This window comes from Phacochoerus africanus, chromosome 3 (assembly GCF_016906955.1).
Source record: "Phacochoerus africanus isolate WHEZ1 chromosome 3, ROS_Pafr_v1, whole genome shotgun sequence".
NCBI classification, from domain to species: domain Eukaryota; kingdom Metazoa; phylum Chordata; class Mammalia; order Artiodactyla; family Suidae; genus Phacochoerus; species Phacochoerus africanus.
The window spans coordinates 118,203,542-118,217,390 of record NC_062546.1 but is presented as its reverse complement, the minus strand read 5'-3'; the positions used below and the strand labels follow the sequence as shown (position 1 = coordinate 118,217,390).

At 35.9% G+C, this 13,849-nt stretch overlaps 1 protein-coding gene across 7 annotated transcripts in view; it reads left to right on the top strand.

The window, feature by feature from the left end:
* Positions 1 to 13,849, top strand: part of NRG1 (neuregulin 1) — a 1,067,009-nt gene that overhangs the window by 922,683 nt on the left and 130,477 nt on the right. For 6 of the 7 annotated variants that reach the window (XM_047772522.1, XM_047772527.1, XM_047772525.1 and 3 more), the window contains exon 5: positions 2,046 to 2,096. The exons of the other annotated variant lie outside the window; for it this stretch is intronic. In XM_047772522.1, coding sequence (XP_047628478.1) covers positions 2,046 to 2,096 — 51 coding nt within the window. The remainder of the gene's footprint in view (positions 1 to 2,045; positions 2,097 to 13,849) is intronic. 7 annotated transcript variants of the gene reach the window in all.

Below are 13,849 nucleotides of genomic sequence, written 5' to 3'. Positions count from 1 at the left end.
TATTGCATTTTTTTTTGGTTTGTTTGTTTTTGTTTCTCACTTGCCTATAACATTTACTAATGGCAGTTGTGGTCTGAGTATATCTTAACTACTTAAAACAATTCTACTAACGCATGTATAACCATAATTCATTGATTTCTCCACTGGCTGTAAATGTAATTAATCTGTGAATTTAATTTTTTTTTACTTTGTCTTATCCTTTGCAGTTCTATAGTTAACAGAACTTTAGACTATGTAAAAATAAATATTTAATTGGAAAGAAGTTTTGAAGACCTAGATTCAAAACTCACTTCAGAGGTTTGATAATAACATGATACTTCACAGTTTACATCTCATTTGATAATCACAACAGATTTGTGAAACATGGCATTGTTTTTCTTCAGTTTACAGATGAGAACACTGAAGCAGTAGAAATGTTAAGTTCTATATCTCAGGAAGTAGAAGAGCAGATACTTCAAGCTCAGTATTTTTTCCATTACCCCATAGTTAATGTTTGGCTTCACTTTTTTTTTTTTTTCCATGATGGCCTGTACCTTGTTGAAGCGCTAGGAGGCCATATGATCTAACACAGCTGTTTTCTATCTAACCTTTCCCAGTTCAGAGTCTTCCCTTCAAAACCATTGTTCAAAATCATGAAAGCTAACTCTCTCTGTAGCCTAAACCACTTTGGCCATATTTAAGGCATATTCATGTGTCATTACTAAGATGTAAGTACATGTGTTGTCATGTGGAATGGTCCTGGAGTTTAAAAGCATCTTACTTTTCTAAGTAGTAGAAAGAGAATGACAGAGAAACAGTGAAAAAAAGAGGCAGGGGAAGGAAGGGAGAGAGTAAGAAAAAAAGGAAAACAGAAAGAAAAAAAAAACGAATTTCTGAATTTCCTCACCTTTCACTCAGGCGTTTCTTTAATGTAAGGACTTCATTATCCAACCCCAGTAGATGCTGTTACAAACCTGAGCTTTTAGATTTATGAGGTGCTTGCCTTGGGAATTTGGAGTGACTGTAACTATTATTTTCTGATATGTGACTTGAATATAACTTCTGGCTGCTGAAGTTCAATCCTTCTTTGATACTAAGTTGTTCTTATTTCTTACTAACAAAACCCTTAGGTCCCATGCTTTTTTGTCTGCATGAGGTATGTTTTATGCTCTACTATAGGTAAATACTGGTTTTCCTCCCTTTATCCCTGCTACCTAAGAGAACCATGCTACTATCTATCCCTAATGATTGTATTATGTTTATTTAGCACATTCTGGTCAATCCTAATGTTATTACTTTAGTGCATGGACTTTATTCAGCAACGTGTTTGGCCAGGATGTTTAGCAGAGCAGGTTACCTGAAAATATTCTCATTCTTTTTTTTTTTTTTCTCTAAGCATGAAAGTTGCCTTTCATTCTCTCTGAATGTGGAGATTGTTCTCTTTGGTTTCATGTTTCTTAAAATCCAGTCCAGACCTAAGAGAAGGAATTGGCTGTCTTACCTAGAGTATGGATCTGTTCAAAGGAGTAGTTCTAGGAAATTCAAACAGCAGTTGGTATGTGGGGTATCTTTGCAGAGGGACCAACACCTTTCAAAAGTCTTTGGGTCTGGGAGTTTCCACTGTGGCTCAGGGGTTAAGAATCTTGACATAGTGCTGTGAGGATGTAGGTTCAATTCCTGGTCTCGTTCATTGGGTTAAGGGTCTGGCATTGCGGTGAGCTACAGTACAGGTCTCAGATGCAGATGGGATCTAGCATTGCTGTGGCTGTGGCATAGACCAGCAGCTTCAGCTCTGATTTGACCCCTAACCCGGGAACTTCCATATGCCACAGGCATTGCCCTAAAAAAAAAAAAGAAAGTCTTTGGGCCTGGACTATAGAAACATCCCTTTGTGGACCTTGAATATTGCCTACAACTTCCTTTGCCTTTGAGATGCTTCAGCCTTTCTGCTGCACTCTTTTCTAGTCTGCTTATTCTAGATGATAGCCCAGCCTACCAAAATTTCTAATTTAAGTATCCAAGTGGCATGACACAGTAAAGCCTCATTCCACTTTTATGTTTTATAGAGTCTCCCATTAGAATATCAGTATCAACAGAAGGAGCAAATACTTCTTCCTGTAAGTACCTTTAAATATTCTGTTCACCAGTGTTTAACCCAAGACAATAGCTGCTTCTCAAGATCATGTTCGCATCTATCCTCTGCCTGTATTGAGGGGTGGGGGCATCAGATTTGGGAGCTGGATGGTATTTGCTGTTTGGAATAGTAATAGCCCCCAGCTGTGCTTGGGGACAAACAGATATCCCCTCCAAGATTCATATGAGTGTTAAAGATACCACTATGTGGTAGTTTTAGGATAATGTGGTATCTTTGAATATTGGAAAATAGCTGCATAGCCTCTGAGGCCTCCTTCTGGGTGAACAATAAAGAACATTGTGGGTTGTTTTTTCTTTTCTTCTCTTTCTTTCTTTTTTTTTTTTTTAATGTCTTGATGCCTTCGGCAGCTATGTGAGACACGATGCCCAGCTGTCTGGGCCTCTATTCCAAAGCTCCTTAGTTCTCATGTAAAGTCTGTTGTGATGGAGTAAGGAAACTATATATAGATGCCCTTAATTCAAATTTGATAGCAAGTGACTAATTATGAAAATGTTTGAAAGCAAGTCCCTAGGCAAGATCTCAGATTAGTTTTCATCTGTTTAATGTGAAATGTGCTTTGTGCCTATGGAGTTCTACAACTGTTAGATTGATTGGTGCTTTGTGCTATGTCAGGGGAACTTAAGAAGTTAGCAAGGACTAGTAAAAATAGTTTTGATACTTATAAATTGTGAATAGTGTAGAATTAAATTTTGAAATGCAACAGGGGAATTTATCAGACCTTGACAGTAATGCTTATAACTACAGTCTTTCCCTGATTTTAGCTCCTTATTTAAAGCTCTTTCTCAGTTTGATAAGCTCGTCAATACAGAGGTATTCCCAATTATTCTATTCCAACCTGACGAGTGTGTTTAAGGAACAATTTCCTTTGGCTGTCAGCATGGTAGAAAATATTTGAAAGTATTTACTTTTGAAACTTCAGTAGTTTTCTCAATCTTTTTAAATATACAGTTTGATCCTAAAGCCTGTCCCTTTAGATTAGTGGTACAGAACTGTAACGATACGATGTAAACATATTTTTTAATCTCATGAAGTATGATGTTTTGGCTATACTTTAGCTAGATAAAGCACCCTTTAAGTGGATTGATGGCAACAATCTAGTAAGATCAAACAGGATCTTACTAGATTGTCCAAATGCTAGGACTAGATTGGCTTCCTCTATATTCTAAGAACATTCATTACCTACTCCAAAATGGCAGTCCCTTTGGGGGAGTTTGGAATAGTTGTTATTTAACTCTACTTACAAAAAGATTAGTATAATTAGGTAGGTTTTAGCTAACTAGCATTAAGGAATCATGTTGGACTTTTTTTTAATATTTTTGAGTGTTTGTTATACAAAAGCAAATACTAGGATTTTCTTTCTGGCATTTTATCTGGGAATAATTTCTCCCCTGCATGATTCGTTGTATAAAGTTATTGAAACTCTTGTAATTGGAACCTTTCATGCTATCATTAATGGGGCAATAGATGCAAACTTAAACATACCCACGTAGATTGGAGGATGGAAAAAATACTTAGGGAACTAAAATGAATATCTCAGTTTTCATTTCTGTTCATTGCAATACTGTGGAGAGTGAAATAATTTTGAAATCTGATTCTGATCTCTAACTCTCAGTTCCTGATATTTGGTAAAGGTTTAAAAGTAAGAAAGAAGGCTTTGTGTACCATTAAGTTAAAATATTTCTGTGTGCCATTTCTGGACATCACTCCCCATTCACAGTGGGCTCTGAGTAAATACTGCTGAATTGAGTAGTGAATACATTTTTTTAATCTCATGAAAATATGCTCTATGGTTTGGAAATAGAAACCAGTAGTGGTAGGCTGGTGAGAACAATGAAAGCAGCATGAGGCACTCAGCTCATCCAAAGACTGCCATCAAGCAGAATTCTTCTTGCAGAAGAGCTGCTTTCCATTTAGTAAAGGCTGGAGGTGAAACTTGAGAAACCAGCAATTGCAATAAACTGGACTTACCCATTCAAAATATTTCAAAGAATCAAAGCCCTTAGAAAAATTCACATAGGTCAGAAATAATCAGCCTCAGATAGGTTACTTTTTACTTAATTTCAGCCAGAAAGGGAACGTCTCAATCCCCATATGTGAAAAGTGAACTGGGCTATTGCCATGTCATCATGTCTCTGGGGGCTCTGTTCTTTGAATATTGACATTGATGTTTTTTAAAGTAAATTTTGAAAAGGTTTTCTGCGGTTGTATGGATTCAGCACACCTGTTATGTTTTAGAATGACTCGGTGTGTTTTTTGGGTCAGTGTTAAAAAGGGATGAGGGGGACTTCTTACTTTTCAGTTCTTCCAGTACAAATGTACACATCCTTCTAGAGAAACTCCTCCTAAAGGCCAGTGCTGTTTTTGAGAGCATCTCACTACTGAGTAAATCTTGGGATGAGTTCATCATGTTAGATTCTGTTTATAGTCCTGCTCAGAATCCTGCCTGGGATGCTAAGTCTGTCTTTTCTGAGGCATTCTTCCCTGACTACTCTAGCCTTCAAAGCAAGCCTTCTTTTCATCTCTGAAACTCCTATTTCAATAGAAAAACAAAAAGAATATTAAAATTGTCCACCTACCTATCAGAAATAATATATTTTCTTCTAATCAGTATTCTTCTTTCTGGCTTTCTATTTTCCCATCCTCCGTCTGTCTACTTAATGTACCTTAATCATTTCCCCCATATCATTAAGTACTAGTCAGAAATGTTTTAAAATTTTTTTTTAGTCTAAAATATTTAAAATAACTTTTTAAAATCGCTGTGAGCATAAAGCGATCATTCATAACTGGAGGTTTTAAGGGATTTATGTTTCATCTACAATCACCTTATCATTTTTGCTCCCTTTCTATTTATTTCTCCTAGCATTTCATAAATATTGATGAAATATCAAGGTCACTCATCCTTCCCTTTGTAAGGCAAATTTTAACTACTTCCTTTTTGAATTTGGGAATTTGCATTGTACCTTCACTCTTTTTAGAGTCATTAATTTATATATTTTTTAAGTTGCTTATAATAATCTTCTGGTAAAAATTAACATTATTTTCCTTTATTTTATTCTATTCTTTTGTAAATGAGGCATCTGTGACTTAAATAATTTGCTAAATTACACATAAGTGACAGGTCGTGGAAAAGAACTTGAAATTTACAAAGCAGTCAGTAGGACTATCTTGTTCCTCTTTTACGTAGAATCAGCAGAAAAGTAAATGGATTTTTTAGGACAAAGCTTAATGACTTCTCTCAGAATTGCCAGCTGCTGGTGACCCCATTTTGCAGACAATTTTGTCGAATGCCATAAAAAATACAATTGTTATACCAACCATTTTACTAAATTAAGCCCTATCCATCCCAATTTAATATAAAAATAAGGGAAACGAAAGGAAGGTCTAATGAATAGTAGTAGGAAGGAAAATAAAGAGAAGTTTCTGGAAAACCATCCTAAGTAATAATATATGTTTCAAATATAATAATAATAATAATAATAATAATAGCAAACCTTTATTGAAGGCTCACTGTGTGCCCGGCACTGTGCAAGATAATTTGCATGAATGCTGCTTCATGATTCTCACAACACCTTACTCCATTTTTCGGATGATTAAACTGATGTATTTTGTCTAAAGTCCAAGAAGCAGGAGTCAAACCAGGCAGTACATTAATGTGCTGTAATGCATCATATTATGTTGCCTAACAAAAAAAAAAAAAATAAGGAAAGAAAAAAGCCTTTCATATCAAAAGGAATGTGATTCTGAGAATGGATGGAAAAGTAGACTCTGATACAAAGTAGGTTGGGAGTATATGTGGCAGATTAAGGAAAATTCATTGGCTGGAACCAGTTGAACCCATATAATCTTTGTTACCCATCAAAGTGTAACAGGCAGTGAGGGGAAATAGAACACAGACGTGGAATGGACTTATGTCCTAAGTCTAAACACTAGCTGTTAATTACTGTGTATTCTTAGACAAGCTATTTAATGTCCTTGAGACTCAGTTTCGATGTCTGTGAGATCTTGTTTATCTTAAACTACATTGAGAAGCCTACTGTGAGGAAATGAATATGAATTATTTAGCACAGCCTTGCTTTAGATGGGCTCCCCTATAGACAGAAGAGAGCTAGTTCCGGAAAAAATGGATGTGGCTCTGAAGAAAATGAAAATTGGGGAAGTCCTTTCATTTTATTTGAACAATGTAGGAAAATATCCTTATTGTCAGGGGAGGAAAGGAGTTAATGATCTTCAGTCTAAATGGTGATGCTGAAAGTTCTATGCCAAGAAATCATTACATCTTTTCCAAAAGATTATATATTCTCAGCTAAGGCTGCATTTGAAAGGAACTTATCCAGGAAGTCCCTCTTTGAAATCTCTGAATGAAATGAACAGTTCAATTGTGAATTTGGCACCTGAAAGAGCTAGCTGAAAGAAAAATGCCTTTTGTCTGCAGGGACTTTTCTGTCATAATGAGATTCAGCTTGTTCGCTTGGGAATAGCACAGTGATATGTATTGATTAGATTGGACCCGGTCTGCTAGTGCATTGGTGAGGTTCAGAGCAATGGTTCTTACTTCCACGCACAGCTGTAACTGACTTACCTACTCTAAATGTAGACAGAACTGCCTGGACCTTTGCTAAATGATTCTCAGCTGGAAAAAGTGGCATTCCAATTTCAGATCTTTATTGATGGCAAAATATGAACTCTGTCCTGTCACCGTGGGAAAGCTCCTTCTAGCTGAATGCAAATTGTGTCTCCAGATTTCTATCAACATGGGTGCAGTGGCTCTGTCTCTGGTGGAGAATGACAAACAAATTGCCATGCATCATATAGCATTAAAAGAATAATTCGAAGGGAGACTGCTCAACTGGCATTACTTCCATTTTTCTGATTGCCTAGAGATTAAAGATTTTTAGGACAATACAGTGACTTGGAACAAGAGTAGGGGCTTGTATGTCACAGCCATTCATATTCTCAAGCAAGTTATTACCTTCATGCTCACTTCATTCATTTGTCCATGAATATGTCTTACTTTTTTCCCCTTATAAAATAGTGCCTGCAAATGTAATGTAATTCTTCAGTTCTAAAGACTTAGTGTCTCTCATTGCCCTTCACTACTGCACAAGATAATCTCGACACTTTTGACTAAGTCATCCTTAACCTTTTGCATTCGGTTGAAATTAACCTTTTCAAAATTATTCTCTTGAACTGTACAAATGTATGTGTGTGCTATGTATATATAAATATCTGATATTTGTGTCCCACTGTATATTTTATGAGGTATTTTTCCATAAGAGTCATTTATCCACACAGTAATCCTGTGACCTAGATTTCATCCCATTTGTCAGATGAGGCACATGAGACTCAAAACTTTCTGACATGTCTGAATTCAAAAGCTATGGAGGTGGTAGAGCAGAAATTTAAACCAGAATCTTTTGATTTCAGTCATTTTTTTTTATTACAAAGTCTTCAGGATCCATACAGCTAGAGCTTCTTTAAAAAAGAAAAGAAAAGAAAAAGCCTTCTTTAAAAAAGGCATCAAAGTGGAGTCCAGGTATATAATCATATTTATGCCAGTTATCTCAAAGTCAATTTTTAAGTGAAATAATACACTCCAGAATCTACAAGGTAATGAAATGGACAGCAAAGTCCTAAGTTAATGAAAAAACAATTCAAAGGTTTAATACCGTAAAAGGAGGCAGAATATAGTCTAGAATCATTTCAGTGACTTGCTCTTTGGTTTCATAACTTTGAGAATTGGAAATAATCTTAGGGGTCATTTTACTAATAGGAATTGGATTGTCAATAAACAGGGAAATCTTCCTCAGTGGTAGTTTATGTTCGGAATAGATGCATTGCCTTATTCCAGGCTGGTTACTAGTTAATCTATTGCATAATATATAAATCCTAGGTATTATTTATGTGACAAATTTGTTAATGGAAATTTTCATACAAAGCAGTTATTTCTCTGTATTTTATTTTTAAGGGGAGGGCTTAACCTTTTAACATTTAAAAAAATCTGCCATCTTTTTATATATCAGCTGGGAGAGGGAAGGACAGCTTTACTTGTTTTAAGAGAAGTATTAAAACTATAGTGTTTTGAATCATTAGGGATGGAGCCATAAGGTGGGTTATGTGTAAAAAAATTTTTTTGGAATTTTTAAATGGGGAGTTCTCGTTGGGACTCAGTGGGTTAAGAACCTGACTAGTATCCATGAGGATGCGAGTTCAATCCCTGGCCTCGCTCAGTGGGTTAAGGATCCAGTGTTGCCATGAGCTGTAGTGTAGGTTGCAGATGCAGCTCGGGTCCTGCATTGCTGTGGCTGTGGCGTAGGCCATCAGCTATAGCTCTGACTCATTCCCTAGGTTGGGAATCTCCATATGCTGCAGGTACGGCCCTTAAAAATAAATTAAATGGTGGAATGGAGGCAAGAGAATAGAGACAGAGAGGCATATATAAAGAAAGCACCAAGGTGAACAAAGCTAACAAGATTTTGATAAATTTATGCCAAACTTGGTGGCTTTCTTCATTCTTCTTTTTTTTTTTTTTTTTCAAGTTACCTAGGGATCTCTGGAATAGAAAGAAGGGGATAGAAGCCCATCTTTTTTTTATGGCCATACCTGGGGTATCGAAGTTCCTGAGCCAGGGAGTGAATCTGCGCTGTAGCTGCAACACAACTGCAATCTCGACCATAGCTGTGGCAATGCCAAATTTTTAACCCACTGTGCCAGGCCAGGGATCAAACTCATGTCTGTGCAGGAACCTGAGCCTCTGTAGTTGGATTCTTAACCCACAGCAAGAACTAGATGCCCATCTATTATTAAAAGACACTGGATGCTATAGGAATCAATCACCCCCACCCCATATCCCCCCAAAAAAGAAGGAATAAGGAAGGATTGAGGAACAAGGTGTTAAAGCAGTAAATTAGAAATATGGATGATGATTTAATTAGGAGTTTCTCAATTTCAAGTGATAGAAATTCAACTCCAAAGAGCTTAAATATTAAAGGAGTATATTGTCTTATAAAACTGGCCCAGTTTGATCCAAAGGCTCAAATTATATAATATGATGATAGTTTCTTTGTCTTTATGCTTTGCTTCTCTAAAGATGTCAACATTGTTTTTAGTGGGCTTTCTCTGTCTAATGGGATAGCTGTTGGTATCTTTAAGCCTCTATCCCCTTGGCTTACAATCTAAAAAGAAGAGAAAATCCACTCCTATCTAAGCAGCAAATTTTAAGGAAGAATCTGATTGGCTCTGCTTGTATCATAGGCTTACCCCTGAAATAATGACTGTATCCAGGGAAATTAATGAGTCCAATTGGGGAGGGGCTGGGTCAGATATCCACTGCTGTGTGTGTTTGGGTTACTGAGGCAGATGGGCTCAGCCCCGTGGGAACTGCATGATATAGGTTCATTACAGAGAGGAGGGTTCTATACCTAAACAAGGGGAACAGGGGCTAGAAGGACAAAACCAGCACAGTCCTCTGTAGCTGATGAGCAGACAACTTTAGAAGAATCAGGAAATAGGGCTCCAAGAGAATTTCAAATAAAAGTTAAAAATAGATGTTATCAAAATGTGTTTAATTAGGCAGACAAAATTAAAGCAGGATTACCACTGTAAAGGAAATAAGTTGAAAAACTGAAAACATTTGAAATAGCATTTTTAAAAGATTCTTTACTAGTACCTATGAGCTCACTATAATAATTCTTAGAAATTGAATCCCCTCTTTTAATCTAGGAACTTTTTAACACTTTTCTGAAGAGAGTAGAAAAGAGTAGAAAAACAAAAGTTTTCAAATTAGAATGCATCAAAAAGCATTTTCAAATTGGTAAAATGTTCTGACTTTTGAGTTAAAAGTCAAAGAGTATACTTCATCTAGATTTTTTTTAAATCCATAATTAAGTAGATTTTGGAAAAATTATTAGTTTCCTCCACCAGAGTAGTAGTTGATTATGTTTTTTCCAGTAAGAGAAGGAAAAGAAGCATGCTTAGTCTGTTCAATATAATATTGCACAGAAAACTCAGCAGGTCTTGTAAAAACTGTGAGCTCACACTTATTGAGGATTTCTCAGCCTCACAGTATCACCACTGAAACCTGGAGGAAATAATGTCTCCAGTAGTCCATCTGTGATCATCTTCTACTTTTCTCTGCCCTACTCTTATTATAATGTGTCTAGCACATGAGGTATTTGTGTACTTAATTCATTTCTTTAATAAAGGTGCTGTGTATACATAGTTCAGCTAATCTTCAAAGAAATGCTGGAATGGCACTTTCTATTTTATCTCTCAGTCTCTCAGAAGTCAGCAAAATCTTTTTTTAAAAACTTTTTTTAATTAAAATATAGTCGATTTACAATGTTGTGCCAATTTCTGCTGTACAGCAAAGTGACCCAGTCATATATATATATATATATATATACACACACACATTTTTTTTTTCCTATATTACCTTCCATCATGTCTATCACAAGACACTGGGTATAGTTCCCTGTGCTGTGCAGTAGGACCTCATTTCTTATTGGGTCAGCAAAATCTTAAAAACCAACTATACGGGCCAGTGTGGGTTGTATCCCAGAGCTGTGCTCATGTTCATTCGAGTCCATAGCCATCTCTTATTTAAGAGATTGGGTGTATAGGTTGGGTTAGTTCATCAAATAGGAGCTATTGTTTTGGTTTTTGCTCAGATGCTCCAGAGCCTCTTCTTCAGTGAACATCATGTTTTGTAAGACATGTAACCATAAAAGAGGGGAAAAAAGGGAGAGAGAGGAAGAAAGAAAGAGGAGAGACAGACTGGCTTTGTTAAATATTGAAGGAATTTTTATTTGTAATGATAAAATATTTTACCAGTCTCTCTCTTAATTCTTAAAAGGAATTTGGGGCTATAAATCTCTCCATTTCAATTATAAGAATAGTAAAACATAGGTGGGGATAAGCAAGTTGCTGTTTGTCAAATACAGTCAAACAGCAAATGAGTGGTAAATTTCGAATTAAAATTTCATGGCCCTGTTTCTGCTGTTTGATTCTTAGATCACTGAGGACTTACCCTCTCTTTAATTGAAATAAACTAATAGTTAATAACCCAGTTCCTACTGTGTTCCAGCAAGATGCTAGGAACTGTGATGTGTATTTCTTGGAGGAAGAGATGGCTGGGGAAAGTGAATAGAGAATAGTCCATGGGCTGAAGGTGTTTGCAGTAGAGCAGAAAGGGTTAATCGTGGTTAATTGAGCTCTTCGTGTTTAATGACACATAATCATAACACAAAATAGAATATAGGGGAAAGACTTTTAAGTCAAGTTATTTTTTAAATAATATTGCTTAAGATAGAATGTTTATCCATTCTGTGGTATGTGATTTAAAATGAAATGTTATTTGGGTAATGATTTGTTTTACATTGTCTTTTTTGAAAGTAGCCAATTGTTGTTTCTGCTTTATAGTTAAAGAATGGTCATTTTACCAAGAAATCAGAATCCAGAAATTTATCCCATTTAAAAATATGATGAGAATCTATTAATTACCCTTAATAGTAAAAGGCTAAGGATTAAGAAGCATCAGAAATCACTTTGTACTATGCAGGGTTTTGAAAGTAGTTTGGGGAATTTTTAAAGAATTTAGAAATTTAACTGGATATTTTAGAAGAGTATAACCACAGTATGCTAAATTGAATTACTATTGATTATCAGAAACTTTTTCATGATATATAGATGGACTTACAAATATATGTTATATACCTGAGGAGATATATATTTTTTATTAGGTTAACTTGGAATGTATATGGAAAGGTTACAATTTCTTGAAGAGTTTTATTTTCATTAGTAATTTTTTTTTTAATTTTCATTTTCTAAAGCCATTTAATTGTCTCAAAAGTAGAAGTGGTGAACTTGAAAATGTACTTCTAGTTATATTATAATTGAGTGATACATATAGTAAATTAAAATAATAAAGTAAGCTAATCAATTACAGTAATTAAATATTGAAAAGCAAAATTTTCTTTTATGGTGATTCCTCTCTCAACTTTCTTAAAATTCATTTCTTGAGATGAGTGATTAATTGACAGGAAGCTTCTACACCATTTGATCAAGTTTTTAACTACAAATTTCCAGATAGGAATTAAGATATACTGAGAGAAAAATCTGCATAAGATAATATATTAAATGTTCTTTTATAGTGTTCTATACAATTGGTGTCCTGTATTTTATTTTATTTCATTTTATTTGTCTTTTTAGGGCTGCACCCATGGCATATGGAAGTTCCCAGGCTAGGGGTCGAATCAGAGCTGTACCTGCTGGCCTGTAGCACAGCCACAGCAACTCGGGATCTGAGCTGTGTCTGCGACCTACACCACAATTCATGGCAACACTAGATCCTTAACCCACTGAGGGAGGCCAGGGATTGAACCCACATCCTCATGGATACTAGTTGGTTTTGTTAACCACTGACCTACCACAGGAACTCCTGTTGTCCTGTATTTTAACTCAGAGATCTATTTTGTCAACCTATAGAAATCCATGTCATTCATAAATAAGGTAACTTTGAGAACAGATCAAGATTATTTATAATTCTCAATCTACAAAGCTATTAGAAGGAAGTTGCTGCATTTCTTCCAAAAATAAAAAGAAAGAAATACTGTAATCTAAGATGTCCCACCTCCAATGAAATGTGCCAGAAAGAACCCACCTTGTCAGGATATTTTATGATAAAATGTGATATGAAGGGAATGTGAAGAGAAATAGCTTCACATATGTCTGAGAGAAAATTATTTAAGTGCCTATAATAGATTTTTTTTTCCAATTTTTGTACATTTCCCTTTAGTTGATCCAGATGGCTTTTTTTCCTCCTCCCTCCTCATAGAAGCTTCTTAATTTCATGCCCCTAATGCTCCAAAGCAGAAATACATCTTTGTTCAGACTTTCCTCAGGTTGTCTGTGGAAAAAATAAACCCTACAAAGAGTCCTTGTGTATGTTTTAGGATGAATAGATCATGGGGGCAGGAGAATTACCTCGTATGTGCAAATGAGGCTGTGTGAAAGTTAGATAAGCTTTAGGAAGGAAATAGGTGACTCAAGGGCACATAAGCGGTTTATTCAAACCTTTAAAAATGTTTTTACACTGCAGGTAAAGGGACCTGAGATTTAAAACTGTTAAGCTTAGTGCAAAAATAAAAATGAAATACCACATCCTCTACATATGTACACACAGAAACAAGTATTATGGTAAAATGTTCTGCTTGTTTTGTTTATTTTTTCACATACATGTACACATTCTATTTTTGCACATTATCATGCTCCATCATAAGTGACTAGACGTAGTTCCCAGTGCTACACAGCAGGATCTCATTGCTAATCCTAGGACAATTGCCTGTGACCTTTTGGGTAAAAAGTTCATTGAGGAGTTAAGTCTAACAGAAGCTTCTGATGGAAAGGGTCCCATGGAGATTAGAGTCAGCAGTAGTCTCAATAATTTGGAGTTCCCGTTGTGGCTCAGCAGGCTAGGAACCTGACATAGTCTCTGTGAAGATGTGGGTTTGATCCCCAGCTTTGCTCAGTGGGTTAAGGATCTGGCGGTGCTCTGGGCTGTGGTGCAGGTCGCAGATGTGGCTCAGATCCCACATTACTGTGGCTATAGTTTAGGCCAGCAGCTGTAGCTCCAATTCAGCCCCTAGCCTGGGAACTTCCATATGCTGCTGGTTTGGCCCTAAAAAGGGGGGGAAAAAATCTCAATAATTTTGAGAATTT